The sequence below is a fragment of the Argopecten irradians genome, chromosome 16, assembly GCF_041381155.1.
Source record: "Argopecten irradians isolate NY chromosome 16, Ai_NY, whole genome shotgun sequence".
In the NCBI taxonomy this organism is placed as follows: Eukaryota; Metazoa; Mollusca; class Bivalvia; order Pectinida; family Pectinidae; genus Argopecten; species Argopecten irradians.
In genome coordinates, this window is record NC_091149.1 from 1,659,433 (window position 1) to 1,683,523 (window position 24,091).

At 35.7% G+C, this 24,091-nt stretch overlaps 1 protein-coding gene across 1 annotated transcript in view; it reads right to left on the reverse strand.

Moving 5' to 3' along the window:
- The window catches only part of LOC138310819 (dual specificity calcium/calmodulin-dependent 3',5'-cyclic nucleotide phosphodiesterase 1A-like), a 237,084-nt gene that overhangs the window by 45,071 nt on the left and 167,922 nt on the right, over nucleotides 1–24,091 (reverse strand). Inside the window, exons 4-6 of the mRNA XM_069252148.1 lie at nucleotides 23,972–24,085; nucleotides 20,328–20,351; nucleotides 6,457–6,718 (exon numbers count right to left, since the gene is read on the reverse strand). Coding sequence (XP_069108249.1) covers nucleotides 6,457–6,718; nucleotides 20,328–20,351; nucleotides 23,972–24,085 — 400 coding nt within the window. The remainder of the gene's footprint in view (nucleotides 1–6,456; nucleotides 6,719–20,327; nucleotides 20,352–23,971; nucleotides 24,086–24,091) is intronic.

The window sequence follows — 24,091 nt, forward strand, 5'->3', positions numbered from 1 at the left end:
ACCTGTACACAGTTTCTAATGATCACCCATATACCTGTACACAGTTTCTAATGATCACCCATATACCTGTACACAGTTTCTAATGATCACCCATATACCTGTACACAGTTTCTTAATGATCACCCATATACCTGTACACAGTTTTCTATGATCACCCATATACCTGTACACAGTTTCTAATGATCACCCATATACCTGTACACAGTTTCTAATGATCACCCATATACCTGTACACAGTTTTCTAATGATCACCCATATACCTGTACACAGTTTCTAATGATCACCCATATACCTGTACACAGTTTCTTATGATCACCCATATACCTGTACACAGTTTCTTATGATCACCCATATACCTGTACACAGTTTCTTATGATCACCCATATACCTGTACACAGTTTCTTATGATCACCCATATACCTGTACACAGTTTCTTATGATCACCCATATACCTGTACACAGTTTCTTATGATCACCCATATACCTGTACACAGTTTCTAATGATCACCCATATACCTGTACACAGTTTCTAATGATCACCCATATACCTGTACACAGTTTCTTATGATCACCCATATACCTGTACACAGTTTCTTATGATCACCCATATACCTGTACACAGTTTCTTATGATCACCCATATACCTGTACACAGTGTCTTATGATCACCCATATACCTGTACACAGTTTCTAATGATCACCCATATACCTGTACACAGTTTCTAATGATCACCCATATACCTGTACACAGTTTCTAATGATCACCCATATACCTGTACACAGTTTCTAATGATCACCCATATACCTGTACACAGTTTCTAATGATCACCCATATACCTGTAAACAGTTTCTTATGATCACCCATATACCTGTACACAGTTTCTAATGATCACCCATATACCTGTACACAGTTTCTAATGATCACCCATATACCTGTACACAGTTTCTAATGATCACCCATATACCTGTACACAGTTTCTAATGATCACCCATATACCTGTACACAGTTTCTAATGATCACCCATATACCTGTACACAGTTTCTAATGATCACCCATATACCTGTACACAGTTTCTTATGATCACCCATATACCTGTACACAGTTTCTAATGATCACCCATATACCTGTACACAGTTTCTTATGATCACCCATATACCTGTACACATTTTCTAATGATCACCCATATACCTGTACACAGTTTCTAATGATCACTCATTTACCTGTACACAGTTTCTAATGATCACCCATATACCTGTACACAGTTTCTTATGATCACCCATTTACCTGTACAGTTCTAATGATCACCCATATACCTGTACACAGTTTCTTATGATCACCTATACACCTGTACACAGTTTCTAATGATCACCCATATACTTGTTACACAGTTTCTAATGATCACCCATATACCTGTACACAGTGTCTTATGATCACCCATATACCTGTACACAGTGTCTTATGATCACCCATATACCTGTACACAGTTTCTAATGATCACCCATATACCTGTACACAGTTTCTTATGATCATCCATTTACCTGTACACAGTTTCTAATGATCACCCATATACCTGTACACAGTTTCTTATGATCATCCATTTACCTGTACAGTTTCTAATGATCACCCATACACCTGTACACAATTTCTAATTATCACCCATATACCTGTACACAGTTTCTTATGATGACCCATATACCTGTACACAGTTTCTAATGATCACCCATTTACCGGTACACAGTTTCTTATGATCATCCATTTACCTGTACAGTTTCTAATGATCACCAATATACCTGTACACAGTTTCTAATGATCACCCATATACCTGTACACAGTTTCTAATTATCACCCATATACCTGTACATAGTTTCTTATGATCACCCATATACCTGTACACAGTTTCTAATGATCACCCATTTACCTGTACACAGTTTCTAATTATCACCCATTTACCTGTACACAGTTTCTAATGATCACCCATATACCTGTACACAATTTCTAATGATCACCCATATACCTGTACACAGTTTCTAATGATCACCCATATACCTGTACACAGTTTCTAATGATCACCCATATACCTGTACTCAGTTTCTAATGATCACCCATATACCTGTACACAGTTTCTAATGATCACCCATTTACCTGTACACAGTTTCTTATGATCACCCATTTACCTGTACAGTTTCTAAAGATCACCCATATACCTGTACACAGTTTCTAATGATCACCCATATACCTGTACACAGTTTCTTACTTATTAAGACGACTTTCCTGGGGTTACAACACAATCTAACCGAATGTGCTGCATGACAATTGATTTTAAATCATTCTTCTTTGTCCTTTGAGTGGTCTTTATAGACAGGTTTGAATATATCTTCCAATTCGCACCCCTTAACCCACTGAAAAAATGTATGTATTAGTTGGACTCATCCTAAAGGTCTTAGATGCTTTAACACACATGCATCAAAAAAGAAACAATTCTAAATCTATAATTCTGAAGCTCGATTTCTCCAGCATTATGTTCAAGAATAGGACTAAATACTATCAAAATAGTTTAATATCAAAATAGTTTAATTTGAAAATAAGGTCCTCCATCCCATATTTTCTTTTCCTATCATTGTGCAGATCCCTTGTGCTGGATTATCTGTACTTAAACTTTGATCATTCTTGCATGTTTATCAAGTTATAAATATGGCATTAAGCAGAATCCTATAACTAGGCTAATCAATTTGGTGTTACTAGTACAGTTCACAAAGGTCAAATGTCACGGTGTTACTAGTACAGTTCACAAAGGTCAATTGTCACGGTGTTACAAGTACAGTTCACAAAGGTCAATTGTCACGGTGTTACTAGTACAGTTCACAAAGGTCAATTGTCACAGTGTTACTAGTACAGTTCACAAAGGTCAAATGTCACGGTGTTACTAGTACAGTTCACAAAGGTCAATTGTCACGGTGTTACTAGTACAGTTCACAAAGGTCAATTGTCACGGTGTTACTAGTACAGTTCACAAAGGTCAATTGTCACAGTGTTACTAGTACAGTTGACAAAGGTCAAATGTCACGGTGTTACTAGTACAGTTCACAAAGGTCAATTGTCACAGTGTTACTAGTATAGTTCAGAAAGGTCAAATGTCAAGGTGTTACAAGTACAGTTCAGAAAGGTCAAATGTCACGGTGTTACTAGTACAGTTCAGAAAGGTCAATTGTCACAGTGTTACTAGTACAGTTCACAAAGGCCAATTGTCAAGGTGTTACAAGTACAGTTCAGAAAGGTCAATTGTCACGGTGTTACTAGTACAGTTCACAATGGTCAATTGTCACTGTGTTACTAGTACAGTTCACAAAGGTCAAATGTCATGGTGTTACTAGTACAGTTCACAAAGGCCAATTGTCAAGGTGTTACAAGTACAGTTCAGAAAGGTCAATTGTCACGGTGTTACTAGTACAGTTCAGAAAGCTCAAATGTCAAGGTGTTACAAGTACAGTTCAGTTAGGTCAAATGTCACGGTGTCACTAGTACAGTTCAGAAAGGTCAATTGTCACAGTGTTACTAGTACAGTTCACAAAGGCCAATTGTCAAGGTGTTACAAGTACAGTTCAGAAAGGTCAATTGTCACGGTGTTACTAGTACAGTTCACAAAGGTCAATTGTCACTGTGTTACTAGTACAGTTCACAAAGGTCAATTATCAAGGTGTTACTAGTACAGTTCAGAAAGGTCAATTGTCACAGTGTTACTAGTACAGTTCACAAAGGTCAATTGTCACGGTGTTACTAGTACAGTTCACAAAGGTCAATTGTCACAGTGTACTATACAGTCACAAGTCAATTACTAGTACAGTTCACAAAGGTCAATTGTCACGGTGTTACTAGTACAGTTCACAAAGGTCAATTGTCACGGTGTTACTAGTACAGTTCACAAAGGTCAATTGTCACGGTGTTACAAGTACAGTTCACAAAGATCAATTGTCACAGTGTTACTAGTACAGTTCAGAAAGGTCAAATGTCAAGGTGTTACTAGTACAGTTCACAAAGGTCAATTGTCACGGTGTTACTAGTACAGTTCACAAAGGTCAATTGTCACGGTGTTACTAGTACAGTTCACAAAGGTCAATTGTCAAGGTGTTACAAGTACAGTTCAGAAAGGTCAAATGTCACGGTGTTACTAGTACAGTTCAGAAAGGTCAAATGTCACGGTGTTACTAGTACAGTTCAGAAAGGTCAAATGTCATGGTGTTACTAGTACTGTTCACAAAAGGTCAATTGTCATGGTGTAACTAGTACAGTTCAGAAAGGTCAAATGTGACGGTGTTACTAGTACAGTTCAGAAAGGTCAATTAATTGTCACAGTGTTACTAGTACAGTTCACAAAGGTCAATGGTCATAGTGTTACTAGTACAGTTCAGAAAGGTCAATTGTCACGTTGTTACTAGTACAGTTCACAAAGGTCAATTGTCACGGTGTAACAAGTACAGTTCACAAAGGTCAATTGTCACGGTGTTACTAGTACAGTTCACAAAGGTCAATTGTCACGGTGTTACTAGTACAGTTCACAAAGGTCAATTGTCACGGTGTTACTAGTACAGTTCACAAAGGTCAATTGTCACAGTGTTACTAGTATAGTTCAGAAAGCTCAAATGTCAAGGTGTTACAAGTACAGTTCAGTTAGGTCAAATGTCACGGTGTCACTAGTACAGTTCAGAAAGGTCAATTGTCACAGTGTTACTAGTACAGTTCACAAAGGCCAATTGTCAAGGTGTTACAAGTACAGTTCAGAAAGGTCAATTGTCACGGTGTTACTAGTACAGTTCACAAAGGTCAATTGTCACTGTGTTACTAGTACAGTTCACAAAGGTCAAATGTCATGGTGTTACTAGTACAGTTCACAAAGGCCAATTGTCAAGGTGTTACAAGTACAGTTCAGAAAGGTCAATTGTCACGGTGTTACTAGTACAGTTCACAAAGGTCAATTGTCAAGGTGTTACTAGTACAGTTCAGAAAGGTCAATTGTCACAGTGTTACTAGTACAGTTCACAAAGGTCAATTGTCAAGGTGTTACTAGTACAGTTCACAAAGGTCAAATGTCACGGTGTTACTAGTACAGTTCACAAAGGTCAAATGTCACGGTGTTACTAGTACAGTTCACAAATGTCAATTGTCACAGTGTTACTAGTACAGTTCACAAAGGTCAATTGTCACGGTGTTACTAGTACAGTTCACAAAGGTCAATTGTCACGGTGTTACTAGTACAGTTTAGAAAGGTCAAATGTCACGGTGTTACTAGTACAGTTCACAAAGGTCAATTGTCAAGGTGTTGCTAGTACAGTTCACAAAGGTCAATTGTCATGGTGTTACTAGTGCAGTTCAGAAAGGTCAAATGTCACAGTGTTACTAGTACAGTTCACAAAGGTCAATTGTCACAGTGTTACTAGTATAGTTCAGAAAGGTCAAATGTCAAGGTGTTACAAGTACAGTTCAGAAAGGTCAAATGTCACGGTGTTACTAGTACAGTTCAGAAAGGTCAATTGTCACGGTGTTACTAGTACAGTTCACAAAGGTCAATTGTCAAGGTGTTACAAGTACAGTTCAGATAGGTCAAATGTCAATGTGTTACAAGTACAGTTCAGAAAGGTCAATTGTCATGGTGTTACTAGTACAGTTCACAAACGTCAATTGTCAAGGTGTTGCTAGTGCAGTTCACAAAGGTTAATTGTCACCAACCTTGTAACTGAAAAAATCATTCTAGACATCATTTGCTATACAGCATCATATAAAAAAGTTCAAGGTTGATTTTACAAAGCTGAGTACCTAAGGATGGCTAAGAGACCAAACAGTTGTCAGAGGAGACATTTTACTATTTAAATAAGATATTTTCTCCCATTTAATCAAAGGGTTGGATATTGAATGGAGCATGTTACATATACATTGTGGTTATAATCAAATGGTATACATTAAATGAGGTACATTGTATGTTATATACGTTATATACATTGTATGTTACAAATGTAACTATGGCTATCTAACATGCCATGATATAAACTTCTACTTGTATAAACACAGTATAATCATCCATTGGTTTTGAGAACATGAAAGCAACATTGTTTTAAAAGCAAGGGCAGGCAACACACATGCTCGCGCCTAAACCTAATTACATCTAGATCTACTTCAACTCCGGGGAAAAGACATTCACGATGATACACAGTCAAACCATAAAAAACAGGATCCTGCCACATCCTCAGGGATTTAAACTCCACACACAACTTTCAATATATTCCGAGATTACCACATTTTGGTTCCATGAAAATCTCTTAGTATTAATTCTCAGATGATGGTGAGGTAAGAAGAGAAAATGTCATCGGTTCATCTTGATGTCGAGGAGAACGTGATCATTATAATACTCCCTAGAGGTAGTGAACATTGGAAGATTATCAGGACCAAACCAGTGCCACGACCAACCTCTCCGTCACTCCTCATAGCAGTGCCACGACCAACCACTCCGTCACTCCTCATAGCAGTGCCATGACCAACCTCTCCCTCTCTCCTCATAGCAGTGCCACAACCAACCTCTCCCTCTCTCCTCATAGCAGTGCCACGACCAGTCTCTCCCTCACTCCTCATAGCAGTGCCACGACCAGTCTCTCCCTCACTCCTCATAGCAGTGCCACGACCAGTCTCTCCCTCACTCCTCATAGCAGTGCCACGACCAACCTCTCCCTCACTCCTCATAGCATGAGCACTCCTCACCCAACAGTGCCACGACCAACTCTCCCTCACTCCTCATAGCAGTGCCACGACCACCCCTCACTCTCTCTCCACACTCTCCCTCACTCCTCATAGCAGTGCCACGACCAGTCTCTCCCTCACTCCTCATAGCAGTGCCACGACCAACTCTCCCTCACTCCTCATAGCAGTGCCACGACCAACTCTCCCTCACTCCTCATAGCAATGCTACGACCAACTCTCCCTCACTCCTCATAGCAGTGCCACGACCAACCTCTCCCTCACTCCTCATAGCAGTGCCACGACCAACCTCTCCCTCACTCCTCATAGCAGTGCCACGACCAACCTCTCCCTCACTCCTCATAGCAGTGCCACGACCAACCTCTCCCTCTCTCCCTCATAGCAGTGCCACGACCAACTCTCCCTCACTCCTCATAGCAGTGCCACGACCAACTCTCCCTCACTCCTCATAGCAGTGCCACGACCAACTCTCCCTCACTCCTCATAGCAGTGCCACGACCAACTCTCCCTCACTCCTCATAGCAGTGCCACGACCAACTCTCCCTCACTCCTCATAGCAGTGCCACGACCAACCTCTCCCTCACTCCTCATAGCAGTGCCACGACCAATCTCTCCCTCACTCCTCATAGCAGTGCCACGACCAATCTCTCCTCACTCCTCATAGCAGTGCCACGACCATCTCTCCCTCACTCCTCATAGCAGTGCCAGACCAACTCTCCCTCACTCCTCATAGCAGTGCCAGGACCAACTCTCCCTCACTCCTCATAGCAGTGCCACGACCAGTCTCTCCCTCACTCCTCATAGCAGTGCCACGACCAACCTCTCCCTCACTCCTCATAGCAGTGCCACGACCAATCTCTCTCTCCTCACTCCTCATAGCAGTGCCACGACCAATCTCTCCTCACTCCTCATAGCAGTGCCACGACCAGTCTCTCCCTCACTCCTCATAGCAGTGCCAGGACCAACTCTCCCTCACTCCTCATAGTAGTGCCACAACCAACCTCTCCCTTACTCCTCATAGCAGTGCCACGACCAATCTCTCCTCACTCCTCATAGCAGTGCCACGACCAATCTCTCCCTCACTCCTCATAGCAGTGCCACTAAAAACCTCTCCTCATAGTAATACCATGACCACCCTCTCAATCTCTTTTATTCATTTATATACCATATTCACTCTCCTCCTCCATTCCCTCTCATTCACTCCTCTCTCCCCTACTCACAACTTTCCTTCTCCCTCATCCCTTTTAGCTTTCCTCTGTCCCCACTAACTATAGACACTCTTATCCCTCCCTCCCTCTTATTCACAGGTTGACGACCATTTTGCCACTATTTTGAAAGTTATGTTAAGCCTAATCTCATTGGTCGGTGGGTTTTAACTCTGCCAATGAGATTAGGCTTTACATAATTTTCAAGATAATGGCAAAATATTATATATATTGCTGACCCGGATAACTACCTTAGTGCTGAAAAACAACATAAGGACCACGAGAGGGGGATTTGAATGAAGCGTCAAACAAGTAAATAGTCGTTTGTTTTCACCTGATGTTTGTTTATGTCAAAGCCTGTTATTGTAGGCTGTCGTGTTTTCAGTGTAGTGAATAGACATTTTCGCTTGCAAAAATGTTCTCGATCGTGTATGACTAAAGGAAATTCATCAATATTCCAAGTTTCAAGGCTGTTTGTGAAAAAATTAGACTAGTTCAGTATGACTTCTCATTTTGAAGTTTATCATCTTAACTTTAAATTAAAACCGAAGCTGTGGAAATATCTGGTCTGGATATTTTTTTTACAGCACTTTGAACTTCATTACCCAATTTTGCATTACAGACAAGCTAGGTCCTTACTTTTCGCTATATATTAGTCTTTGACTTACCAGCGTGCTAAATATCTATGATCAACCCCAACCAATAATCTGTACTACTACTCGTGCAACTCTAGTCTTCATGTATATTAGCATCAGTTATATATTGTCAGTTTGAATACTTTAGTTTAACTATTTTATATTTTTCATAAATATCCAGGAATTATATAAATAAAATTATCCCATGGAATACAAAATTGAACAACATTTAACCTAATGCTGTTCACAAGCAAAATTCATCAATATAAGAATATATGTGAATACCATAATTTTATTCATATGTTACAATGAAATGCATTTCCATTAATTCTACTAAAGCTGGGCATTATAAACATGGATATTCTATATGCGAATTGCTTATTCTGTAGTTCTAATGCACATTGCACAGCTAAATAAGGCTATAATTCTGGAAATCACCATAGAAACAAACACTTTCTTAGTCATAATTATATATACTCTTTAACTAAGGTTTGACAAAAAAAGCAAAGAAGCCCAACAGATTTTAAGAACAATTAAAATTGTTTTCACCGAACAAGGACGTTTTCATTTTGGTGTCAATGATGTTTTGGGCAAATTTTTCACATGTAGCATGTAAGGATAAAGAATGATTTGGAATTACTAGATATTCTCACATAGCTAGCCATGTAAGATAGAGTTGTCACATGAAAGACAGCTATGTAAGATAAATCTATCTTACATAGCTCTGACGTCACAATTGAAAAAACAATGAGATGACGTCATGTCAGCCAAAGTTGACGTCATTTTTCTTCTATTTCCATAGATTTGTTGGATTTATTTACCATTTCATTTGTTTAATTTGCATTTCAAACCGTTTTACCTAAGATTTCTTGTTTATATTTTCAATATAAACCAAACTTTGATGAGCTGTTTCGAATGGCGTTCTTATTTTTAAAATCAATCGATTATTTAAGAAGTTAAGATTTTGTCACAAAATGGTTGCCTCACCTTTCGTGCAAGTAATTCGACAAGCAATGTGAGAAAATAACTCTTTCATATGTAAATTATGTAAGATAGAACTATTCCACCCTCGGGTACAGAATTTTGGGTCAGAAACCTCGGCAAGCCTCGGTTCTGACCCAAAATTCTGTACCCTCGGGTGGAATAGTTCTATCCTACATATGTACATATGAAAGAGTCATATAGTCTTTATAGGTTGACATGGTGCCCTCTGTCAAAAGAAAACAAATAAAGAATTCCGCGATTAGCAAATTCTTCTATTCTCCTGACTAAAACACACCTACCAAAAATAGGAAGGAATTGACTTTTTATTTTCTAAATTTAACCCCCACTGCTTCGTTACAACCTTTACTACACCTCAGTACTTAATTACCTCAAGTTTCTAGCTTTAACCATTTCTACTTTTCATTAAGAGTGGTTGTAAATGGACCAAAATGGTAAGACAGGTGAGACAAAACAAAACTGGATAACCTTTAGGATGACCTTTAAGCTTTTCTTGTAGGCTCCTTGATTGCCATTCACAGCTTCTGTGTTAATAAGACTGGTGAATCGGATTTCATTTTCTGGTCGAGTCCAAAACAAGAAAGAATCAGAACAAACATGTCTGTCTTTTTTCTTTTTACAAGACAACAGCTTGTTCTGGTTTAATGAAAGGATCCATGGGACACTAAAGAAGACTTGAAATGATATCCCAAGGCATTGATTGAAACCGTAATTTATTCATACAATGTGAGACAATACGGCACCATTAATTGTGCTGCATATCCACTTCTGTATAACCGTCACTCACTTGACCGTTCTTGACTGAACACCCTGATTAATGCAAGAACTTAATTTGACAGCATTTCCAATAACTCTAAATATTCTGTACTTTCAACATCAATATACTTGTAAGCAGGTATTTCTTGGTAAGGATAATGCAATTGCAAGAAGCATCAAATGGTGTGCCCCACAATATTTCTGATCTTGTACAAATAAAAATCAATAAGTACTCTAGATAAAAAAGAAAGATTCACAATTCATTGATAAAGAGTTGAGGATATATTTAAGGCTCACAATGGAACAGGTTATTTTTCAGGACAACGAAATTATTATATTTTGATATAAAGCTGTAAATTTCAGAAAAGATTTATAAAAAAGCATGTCTTAATGCTACAAATTATAAAATCAGAATGATGTTATGTTGTTTTGTTGAAGGAGAGATTCCATACTCTAAATATGTATTCATTCCCTAACTCTTATATACTGTTAGCAATTCATGAATAAACGAAAGTCAATAAGTTCATACATTTTCGTTCAATTCCAATTCTAGTTTTACCTTTACCCAAATCGTAATGGAAACATGTTGCAATGAACCTGCTCAAAAAGATATGATTTAATTATTTTTCAATCTGAAATTAATAAGAAATGCTAAAAGTGGAGAAACATTCAAAAAGGTTGTAATAGAACATATGTTGTACATGTGTATGGAGATTTTTATATCATTTGGCACTCTTGAGAAATGCAGTCTATCCATGTAAACATTTAACTCGGTTATGAAAACATTGAAGATTATAATAATTTTACTCTCATATTCTTTAATTAGAGTACTTAACATTTGTGTTTACTTGGCTGTTATTAAGAAAATAAGTAGTCCCTCCCTTTTAAATTTTTTTCCTCGTTTCTCACTAATACAAATGAATGAAGCTAAATGTGGTTTTCTGTTGTTATTTTTCATTTAAATTTTTTTTTTTATCAAATTTAACAATCAACTTACCACTCACCAATATTTTCCAACACTCATGTTAGACACTGTTAACTACAAACAGTGATAACTTTGTGGAAATCCACACACAACCATTCAAACTTGTGAAACAGGAAGTAGTGGAGGAGTTAACACATAATGATGATGTCATCCCAAACATTATGACGTCATCAATTTAAAACACAAACTTTGATGACGTTATCAACAATGAAAGGGGAGATAATTGATTGTTTTAGAGTAAACCAAATTCATTTCACAGGATTTCTGTGGTTTTTTTTTTTTTTTTTTTTTATGCATGCAATTTCTTTTTATCCCATCATCAGTAGAATTTAATTACCATCAAAGTGTAATCCCATCTGTTTATGGTAAGGACATAAAAACATGGCAGTATGATGACAAGTCAGTATTTTTAGGAAATGAAATCTGTACGGTTGTGTGAAATATATTTTGTGTATTGATAAAGATTCTTCACTGCTGACAAACGGTATTTTTTTCTCTATCAAAAACCGGAGCAGGCGAATAAGTATTTTTGTTCAGTTACAAAAGTTACTTACTTTAAACCATTATCATCATTAAAAAGTTTGAGCTTCTAATTTTACTTCAAGACAAAAATATTACAAATAATTAATTGCATCCCAAAAAGTTCCATGGCACAATGTCTTCAATATGGAATGAAGTACTGATTGTGCATGCACCAAAAGTAAAAATGATTTTATATGTATTGTGTTTATTAGACATAGATATACATGATTAAACACCAATTATTGTTCAAATGGTGAGTATCATTTATGCTCTGTCGGCGGTGGAACATCTTTAAAACATTATTTGTATGATAAAACTGGCAATAAAATGACAGTACAGTCAGAATTGATATGATAAATAAAAGTTGATATAGGATAGACATTTGGTCAGACAATGTGCTTGTAATATTGTGACAAAATGATTGTTATACATTTGTATAAAGTAAGCTTTAAAGTCAGTCCATATTAGGTGACAAAATCCGAAGTATATAATTTGGAAGATTAGATTTTGCAATAAGATGATGCTAGCTAAAAGATAAAATGGCAATGTGACAAAATAGTTAGTATCTATGTGACAAAGTTGATACTAATGTGACAAAATAGCCAGGATATTTATGTGACAAAGTTGATGCTTAAATGTGTCAAATGGTCAGTATTTAATTATGCGACAAAGCTCATACCAAGATGAAAAAAAAGTAAGTTTTTATGTGACAAAGTCAGCATTAAATGACAAACTTGACATTAAGGTGACAAAGCGTTGTAAAAGAGCCACATCATACATCAATACTTTAGTGACCCAGTAATCCAAAGGGCATTGATTATTTACACAACTGTCACTTCCTAAATGGATGTGTATTGGGTCTGAACAAAGATGCTAGAATAACACAATTCTGTCGAATCTGTCGAATGGAGGAATGAAAAAGTGCTCCATACTAGATATCAGTTAGTGCAAGGTCCAGCGATTTGTCAGGAATTAGTGATGGTCAGTTCTGGACCCTGATAATGAAACGAACCCTTACTGACAGGCGAAACAAAATAACCGACTTCCTATATACCATGTGGCCACACAGTAATGACTTTTTCTCTTTGATCAATAAGCATACAGAGGTTTCTTAATGAAAAAGCTCTACATATCAAACAGCTTTTCTTCACTCAGATCTATCTAGAAATATCTTTTCTAGCTCAAACCTTGTAAACAGAAAATAACCGAATCAGTCTCATACATATATGTAAGTCACTGTTCTTTCTGGTTGGTATTACTATATATATATGTACACAGTGGAACCATTTTAATTTGCTTTTTTGTATTTACCGTATTTGACCGAATAAGCGTTCCTCCACCTTTTTGGATCTGAAATTTCACTTATTTCAAATTAAATGCAGAATGAAAATATAGAAACTGTATTGGTTTCCTTACTAAATTTTTTTTTTTGGAAATTGATTTATCGCCTTAATTCATAGAACAATTTTATGAAAGGCTAGTCCAAATTTGTTTCTTATTAGCACCCCTTTATTTATTTCATTTTTAAGCACTTTTTAGGCTGAATATTGTATTTAAGTTTAGAGATTCTCTATCCACAAGTATTAAAAAAAATATCCTTTTTTGAAAACTTAATGACAATCATTTTTTTTTTTTTTATATTTCAAGCCTTAAAGACATTAACACAAAATTTTGGTATTGTTTTGTATTTTCAAGTCTTATATATATAGTAAAAGTGTCATTGAAGGGTTTGCCTGTAGGGTTTGGAGGTGTAAGTCAGAGTTCACAGAAAAAAACCCACTTTTTCAAATCACTTTCTCAGAAGTCGGGAAGAGTAAAGTGACAACATGTCAGAAGATATTCAACCACTTGGCCACCATTTTTATGACTGTAATGTTGGACAACTACAACTCCTAATCTATACTGTCATAACCAGAAGATATTATAGTATTGGCTACTGGTACCTACAGCATAGCACAAATGGGTGCAAAGAAAACTATATATAGCCTACAGAAATCATAAATTAAAGCATGAATAGCACCAAAATAAGATTTCTGCTAAAATAAACAGTAACTTAAATGTACATGAAATTAGTAATATGAATATTTACTCAGTATATGTCATTTCAGTCTGTTTTCTGAACAAACATCTACTTGCTAAGATCAATATATATAGACATCATATAGACTAGCTAGCATTTGGTAATCATTGATGTTTTATTTATTTTTCCATTAATGACCTCCATTTATTTATTTGTTTCATTCATACTAAATTGACTCTCTGTTGAAACGGAAGTGTTGTAATGCCAAACCGTTTAGAAAAACTATTTGTAATTTCCTCTACAAAACAAATCAATGCAACTTAATCAGTGAATTGTGTTAACATCAAACATCTAGGTGATCTGGACATCAATAACAGAATCATCTGAATGCTTGAATGATCCTTAAGTACGTCACTGTGTCAGAGCCATACACAAATGTGTCTATAGAGACCAGACAAACAACGATGCTGACTATAGATAGCATTCCAATGTAACAAAGAAAATTGATTTATTTGTATAAAATTTTTTATAAATGTATATTAGTAACAAATGATAAGATTGTTTCGAAGACTTTCATTTTTGAACAGCAGTTGTAACCCATATACATATTCATATACCGTATTTTCCCTATTAAGAGCGCCTCCTCTAATGAGGGCGCCCCCCATTTTTTGCTGAAAAAAAATCATCTAATTTCATACAATTTTTGTGCCAGATTGTGACAATTTGTCTTTGCGGACGCTAAAAAAATACTGTTTCACATCAATCTGATGCTTAACAGATATCCGATCAGCTTGTATATAAGCACTAAATTTATTGCATTGGACAAATTAGGACATCTTTGCCAAGTGTTTACACATAGAAACAGCAAGAACACCATGTTCAAAATAACATGTGTCACTTGAATGACCCCAAAACGTGTATGGATGAAGACTAACTGGCAACAACATTTTAGCGATGTCTATACAGGTTTTATGAATACTTACTGTATGTCTATGATAAAGGTTCCTAAATAACAGGAATGTTATCATTTCTAAGCATTTTATTGTGTGCTCTTGTCGGTAATTCCCATCTGCCACAAAACGAAAATAGCGATCGAAAGCACTGTCCACCATTTTGTGTACGAAGCTAGCATGAAATGCCAAATTTCCGTGAAACAGACATATTTAACCAATGTTTAATACTTCTGGTGCATACATATCTTCATAGTTATGTAATTTCAATACTTACTTGACTCCAAAACGTAAGTTGATTATAGTTAGTTTCAGAAAAATACGAAACTAAAAGATGACTATAGTCTGTTTCAGAAAAAACCCATCTAAAAATGGTTTCAAATAATGGTGCCCCCTTGGCCATTTACCCGTGCCCGGCGCCCTCATTAGGGAAAATACTGTATACCATACGGCAAAAAAATCAATGTTCTGCCACAATTAAATTAAATTAACAACAAAACTATTTAAAGCTACCTTCAGGTCACAGAGTTGCTATGTAGACATTGCAATAGAAGTTTTATATAATCATTCTGAACAATAAAGATATATAGAAAAGGTGTTAATGAAAATACAAACATTCATGAAAAGACAAACATTTTCAGAAATATTTATATCATATACAATGTACTTGTTTCTCAAAATGACTAAATATTTCAATTGCATATTTCCTGCTAATAAAATGACAATTAAGGAAAACTTAAACTACTTTTTAATAAACATATTTATTTACAAATGGGATAAACTGTTTTGAGTAAACTTTCAAAGGCACTTTTGAGTCAAATTACTCATTGTCTAAATCACATTGCCTCATTAAAATAAATAATATGTAAGTCTTGAATGTTTAAGCACTAAGCAAATCTCACCTCCTTGGAATGATTGACTACTTTTTCTCTTGATTGTTTTGTAGGTTCACAAGAATAGACTCAGTGAATATGTCTGCTGATGTTGACAAACAGTAATTACAACTGGCCTAGGGATTTCCCCTGTGGTATCCCAGGGGTGTGATAAGAAAAGTTTGCACTGAGAACAGTTCCAATATCAGAGTACAATGTGTCTATGGAGACTGACTGAAGAACACCAATTAGTAGACAACCAGATCTCCATTGATAATTCATTTATAACAATTAAGCCCCAGTTTTTAACTGATTATTTGCGCATAAAATCATACACAATGCAACATTAACTTCCCAACACCAATCACCTCTAATTGATACTTTTATTTTAAAGTTGTAAAATTCTTCGAAAAGCGATCTCTCTGAATTCCGAATATTGAACTAATTTTGTGCCCAGAATAATTAAAATACACTGGAAATTAGTTCTATTAACTGGCCTAGCTCATCTGATGATGAACATGATAGATACCCGCGGCAAACTGACCGTGAAATCCACACCTGTGGCGATTATTGTTGTATATTTGGTATTTGGATATGCATGTATAGTACATTAATTAGAGTGACATTGTGATTTAAGTGTGAACTAGGCCAAGATAAAACAATAGAAATCTCAGGCATCATCAAATCGGCGAGTCTGTTTACTTGGCAAGTAAAGCTAGACACTGCAAAACTTCATATTAAGTCTACATGAGGCCAAAACGGGATATTTTTAACAGAGGACTTAATAATTAATCAAGGTTTGTTTTGTTTTAAAATGAAATATCTATGTACAAAATAAGGGCAATATTTAAAATTAAATTTAAGTTTGCAATGGATTAAATGCTGATAACGACATTGTGGAATGATCAGTGAATAAATATTATTATGATATTTATTTACGCTCTGTAGAACTTATTAAATTTCAGAAGTTTATATTTTATCAGTTATATATGCATGTATTCAATGTTTTTATTAAATTCAATATCAGTACAATATCAGTACAATATCAGTACAATACAGGGGTTTTAAGATACCAAAATGATGTGGGTAATTAAAGTATGATTTACCGTCAATTAGACCCATCTTCCTGTGATAACGATGTCGAACATGTCAACATATGACGTCATAATCAGGTGTGACTAATCCATAGTAAATCATGCTTTACCCACATCATTTTTTGGATCTTGAAACCCCCATATTTATTAATGATGCAAAATGACTATATGTATCCTCCTTTACTATTGGTTCCCATCCAGTTAAAATTGATCCTTCCCGAACCTGAACCCTCTCTAAACCAGCCAAAACTCATGAATCAGTTTCGGGAAGTTCCACTGTTGTACATTTACCTTTCTCCTAATATAGATCATTCTAAATACCTGATGTAAATATAGTAAACAAGAGGCCAAATGGGCCTGAACATCCACCTGACGATTAATACAATACAATATATAGTAGAAGAATGCAATGTAATCGAAACAAAAATTGGATAAAAAATGTAACATCAAATAAGTTAAAATGTTCACCTTTTCTTTGACAAATAATTAAGACATTAAATATACTAAAGAACTTACCGATATATTTCATCTAATGAACAAACCTGAAGTGCTTTGTCCAGCATGCTATAGACAATTTCTGAATACTTTAAATCTTTAACTTACTAAACAAGAGGCCCAGAGGGCCTGTATCGCTCACCTGGTTTGTAATGCCAAGTAATGTTCTGAATACAGGTTCATTGTTTCTTTTCTGAAGGAATTTTAATATTAACCTCTAAATCCCCTATTAGGCCCCACCCCTCCTGCCCCCAGGGGGTCAGAGCCAAAATTTATACAAGTTCTGTTCCCCTTCCCCCAAGGATGTTTGTGGCCAAATTTGGTTCCAATCCATGCAGAACTCTATGACTAGTAGCGATTTAAAGGATTTACCTCTATTTCCCCTATTGGGCCCCGCCCCTGCTGCCCCTGGGGGATCAGAGCCAAAATTTATACAAGTTCTGTTCCCCTTCCCCCAAGGATGTTTGTGGCTGATTTTGGTTACAATCCATGCCAAACTCTAGGACAAGTAGTGATTTAAAGGATTTACCTCTATTTCCCCTATTGGGCCCGCCCCTCCTGCCCCCGGGGGGTCAGAGCCAAAATTTATACAAGTTCTGTTCCCCTTCCCCCAAGGATGTTTGTGGCCAAATTTGGTTCCAATCCATGCAGAACTCTATGACTAGTAGCGATTTAAAGGATTTACCTCAATTTCCCCTATTGGGCCCCGCCCCTGCTGCCCCCGGGGGGCCAGAGCCAAAATCTATACAAGCTCTGTTCCCCTTCCCCCAAGGATGTTTGTGGCCAAATTTGGTTCCAATCCATGCAGAACTCTATGACAAGTAGCGATTTAAAGGATTTACCTCTATTTCCCCTATTGGGCCCCGCCCCTCCTGCCCCCAGGGGGTCAGAGCCAAAATTTATACAAGTTCTGTTCCCCTTCCCCCAAGGATGTTTGTGGCCAAATTTGGTTACAATCCATGCAGAACTCTAGGACAAGTAGCGATTTATAGGAAATGTTGACGGACGGACGGACGGACGGACGGACGACGGACGACGGACGACGGACGACGGACGCCGCGCCATGACATAAGCTCACCGGCCCTTCGGGCCAGGTGAGCTAAAAATTGTTTAAAAGATTACATGTATTTGACTACCAAGGCCTTGAAAGTAGGGAAGTCTTTTATTCCAGCATGTCATAGGCCAAATATCAGGTTTCTAAAGGACACTAAGTAACTGACAAGAAGTCAGTTAAAGATTTAACCTTTTTTTAATAGTCCTGTGACCTTGAATGAGGATCAAGGTTATTCATTTGAACAAACTGGAAGGCCTTCAACCAAACATATTACTGGTGCAGTATCATTTTTCTTGGCTTCTGCGTTTTTGAGAAGTTAGGCAGACGATGGACGCTGGACCAATAATTAATAAGTAAACAACTAAATTTAATCAATGGTGCACAACACATCTTGCACACAAACTTGATTCATGATTACGTTGTTATTAATATAAACCCACAGATATGTTGTAATGCAAGGAGGACGATATAACATGAGTTGGGCAAACATGATTGTACTTGGAGAAATCCTACATTGAAATCTTCTTTTTTCAACACTTTAAAAGTTTGTAAATAATGTAATGGTCATAGCAATCAAAATCAAGAAAATATATATAAAATATTCTTATATTGGCGAAATCTGAACATCAGGTTTAGTTCTCGTAACATTAATTAAGTTAACGTTTTTAGATTATAAGTTTGTAGTTAAGTATAGAAGGAATCACTGCCGTAGAAATAATAAAGAAAGTTAATTAGAAGTGGTAATTAGATAACTATAATTAGAAAAAAGACTTTGTGCGGCTACTCAAGTGCTGCTAATTTGTTCAGACTGTAGAACAAACATGAGAAATATAAAGACTGATTTGTACATAGAAGTAGTTAGTATTCAAACTATGTGCAGCAAATTGTAAAATCTCACAAACATCAAACTAATCTGTTACCATCAAACAGAACTACCTGTTCAAATGCATGGCAAATCTGCTTACAATCTACTTTCTTTAATTCTCAAAATCAATTCAGAAATATTGAAAACTCTTTCAATTATTTTCAAGTCAAATAGATAATACCCAATTTTTTTAAAAAGTTTGTTTTGTTTTTGTTTTGGGGGCGGGGAATTGGGAGTGGGGCTGTTAGTTGTATGGCTGTGTTTAAATGTTACTATAATTAGGACATATATGGCAGGTTAAGGAGGTAGAGAAAGCCGGAGTACCCGGTGAAATATCAGAGGATATACGTGAGACATTGTGCAAATTTGTACAGATTTTAGTGAAAAATTTGATAATTGTTTAATAATCAGTTAAGACTAATGAACTACATATATACAGATATAGTTGAGTGCATTAAGTAAAGGTAGGACTAAATTCTCACACAAACCAATTATACTAACTAACTCTTGCCTACCATGCAAAAAAACAGAAACAAAAACAAAACAACAAAACTCATCCAAACAGCTTAATCTACTGCTTTCGAAAATGTGATCTAAAGGAGCTAGTTTTTTTGTTCAGAAAAAACCGTCAGTCCTAAAATTCACAAGATTTCAACTGTAACTTCCTTTAAAATTTAAGAGGTCTGATCCCAATCTAGTTATAACCCTAAAACATTTTCAAATGACAAAAAATAGCTCTCCTAATTAATCTTAAATATTTTCCATAATTTCCCATTATATCAATATGTAGCTTAATTCAAAATACACAAAAAAAATAAAAAAAATGCTAATTTTAAATAAATCAGTGCTTATAGAGTCCACATCGGTGAAAGTGCCCACAAGGAATTTGTTTTGTATATTTTTCTTATATGGTGGTTATATATAGTATTCACAAGACAATATATATATGTAATTCGCCATGATAAATATTGATAAATATTGATATACGTTTTCTATGATACACATATCATACACAGCTGGTTTCCTGATTATAATTACCACAACAAATACTGTTATACATACACTCTAACATTCACTGTTGATTTAGTCTATGGAATGTGCAAAAATAAATCAAACTGCCCGATTACTTACACTTCTTGTGACTCCTGCTTAGGTCTGCAATAACATTGTACGTGTGAAAGACAACACATTTTATTTATTTGTTTTTATTTTTCACAATGAACAGATACAGACTTGCCCATAAGAAGAGTTCAAATTTGTTTCCAGGTGTAAATCAATTAACTTGCTGTTATAAACCTAATTCAATGGTAATGTATCAGTCAATAAAAATGACCTTTGACCTTCCCTGACCTGACCTTTGACCTGGACTTGTTATTGGGTTGAGAGTTCAATAGATGTGTTATAACTGTCCATGGTGTGTTTATATCAAAGTTATAGACTTTTTAAGAGTTATCTAACCTTGGCGATTACTCTTCCATTCAATATGACATTGTGGAAGATAATTGTGTCCTTTGTTTTAAAGACAATAAAAATATGACACCTGCCCGTCTCTGCCAGAATGAACCTTTATGGCAAAAACTGAAATCATTTTTTTTTATAAATTGGAAATTTGTGACCTTGGCAATGGAATATGTATATATTTTGTTCAAAACGTATAATGGCTTATGATTTTTGATAAATCTGATTATGATGAGTGCCTGATTTAACTGTAAGGGCTGACAGTCATCTGAGAACCTTGATCAAGTTATGGAGCTATACACTTGTCAAGGCATGACTATTCTGTATGTAGAAATGAGACTAATTCATCACTGAAGACACATTTAGGCTTATCTATTATAAAGTTTCAGGGGTGAATGAGTTATCTGCCATTAACTTTATTTAAAAGAGGTTTTTATACAGTTCAGATCTTAGTCTTTAGTGGAGTTCCTTGTGTATATTACATTATTGCTGGAGTTTTGGGAGCCTGCAGTATTTTTGAGTTTGTGGCTTTGTGATAATGTGCAGAACTTTAAACTATTTAGTGTAATCTTGCTGAAGCATACTGCTGACATTCATTCAATATTTCTATAACTTTCCATATATAACTGGCTGTTTTCTCAATTTCTATTTTTCTCTGAAAATTTGTATTGTCATGGTTTGTCATGTGACTACAGGATACTATTGTATTTGTTTACCAAGGTTTGTCATGTGACTACAGGATACTATTGTATTTGTCATGTGACTACAGGATACTATTGTATTTGTTTACCATGGTTTGTCATGTGACTTCAGGATACTATTGTATTTGTCATGTGACTAAAATACTATTGTATTTGTCATGTGACTACAGGATACTATTGTATTTGTCATGTGACTACAGGATTCTATTGTATTGTCATGTGACTACAGGATACTATTGTATTTGTTTACCAAGGTTTGTCATGTGACTACAGGATACTATTGTATTTGTCATATGACTACAGGATACTATTGTATTTGCCATGTGACTACAGGATACTATTGTATTTGTTTACCATGGTTTGTCATGTGACTACAGGATACTATTGTATTTATCATGTGACTACAGGATACTATTGTATTTGTTAACCATGGTTTGTCATGTGACTTCAGGATACTATTGTATTTGTCATGTGACTAAAATACTATTGTATTTGTCATGTGACTACAGGATACTATTGTATTTGTCATGTGACTACAGGATACTTTTGTATTTGTCATGTTACTACAGGATACTATTGTCTTTGTTTACCATGGTTTGTCATGTTACTACAGGATACTATTGTATTTGTTTACCATGGTTTGTCATGTTACTACAGGATACTATTGTCTTTGTTTACCATGGTTTGTCATGTTACTACAGGATACTATTGTCTTTGTTTTCCATGATTTGTCATGTGACTACAGGATTCTATTGTATTGTCATGTGACTACAGGATACTATTGTATTTGTTTACCAAGGTTTGTCATGTGATTACAGGATACTATTGTATTTGTCATATGACTACAGGATACTATTGTATTTGCCATGTGACTACAGGATACTATTGTATTTGTTTACCATGGTTTGTCATGTGACTACAGGATACTATTGAATTTGTCATGTGACTACAGGATACTTTTGTATTTGTTTAAAATAATTTGTCACGTGACTACAGGATACTATTGTATTTGTCATGTGACTACAGGATACAATTGTATTTGTTTACCTTGGTTTGTCATGTGACTACAGGATACTATTGTATTTGTTTACCATGGTTTGTCATGTGACTACAGGATACTATTGTATTTGTTTACCTTGCTTTGTCATGTGACTACAGAATACTATTGTATTTGTCATGTGACTACATGATACTATTGTATTTGTTTACCATGGTTTGTCATGTGACTACAGGATACTATTGTATTTGTTTACCATGGTTTGTCATGTGACTACAGGATACTATTGTATTTGTTTACCATGGTTTGTCATGTGACTACAGAATACTATTGTATTTGTCATGTGACTACAGGATACTATTGTATTTGTTTACCATGGTTTGTCATGTGACTACAGGATACTATTGTATTTGTCATGTGACTACAGGATACTATTGTATTTGTTTACCTTGCTTTGTCATGTGACTACAGGATACTATTGTATTTGTCATGTGACTACAGGATACTATTGTATTTGTTTACCATGGTTTGTTATGTGACTTCAGGATACTATTGCATTTGTCATGTGACTTCAGGATACTATTGTATTTGTCATGTGACTACAGGATACTATTGTATTTGTCATTTGACTACAGGATACTATTGTATTAGTCATGTGACTACAGGATACTATTGTATTTGTCATGTGACTACAGGATACTATTGTATTTGTTTACCATGGTTTGTCATGTGACTACAGGATACTATTGTATTTGTCATGTGACTACAGGATACTATTGTATTTGTTTACCATGGTTTGTCATGTGACTACAGGATTCTATTGTATTTGTCAAGTGACTACGGGATACTATTGTATTTGTTTACCTTGCTTTGTCATGTGACTACAGAATACTATTGTATTTGTCATGTGACTACAGGATACTATTGTATTTGTTTACCATGGTTTGTCATGTGACTACAGAATACTATTGTATTTGTCATGTGACTACAGGATACTATTGTATTTGTTTACCATGGTTTGTCATGTGACTACAGAATACTATTGTATTTGTCATGTGACTACAGGATACTATTGTATTTGTTTACCATGGTTTGTCATGTGACTACAGGATACTATTGTATTGGTTTACCATGGTTTGTCAAGTGACTACAGGATACTATTGTATTGTCATGTGACTACAGGATACTATTGTATTTGTCATGTGACTACAGGATACTATTGTATTTGTCATGTGACTACAGGATACTATTGTATTTGTCATGTGACTACAGAATACTATTGTATTTGTTTACCTTGCTTTGTCATGTAATTACAGGATACTATTGTATTTGTCATGTGACTACAGGATACTATTGTATTTGTTTACCTTGCTTTGTCATGTGACTACAGGATACTATTGTATTTGTCATGTGACTACAGGATACTATTGTATTTGTTTACCATGGTTTGTCATGTGACTACAGAATACTATTGTATTTGTCATGTGACTACAGGATACTATTGTATTCGTTTACCATGGTTTGTCATGTGACTTCAGGATACTATTGTATTTGTCATGTGACTACAGGATACTATTGTATTTGTCATGTGACTACAGAATACTATTGTATTTGTTTACCTTGTTTCGTCTATATACACAGTTTCTAAAACGGATGCTGCATATTCCAGATTTCTCTGTAAGTCCTCTCTAGAGATATCCTCCTTCTGTAGTCTGCGTAGAATGTGTCTTAGTCTACCG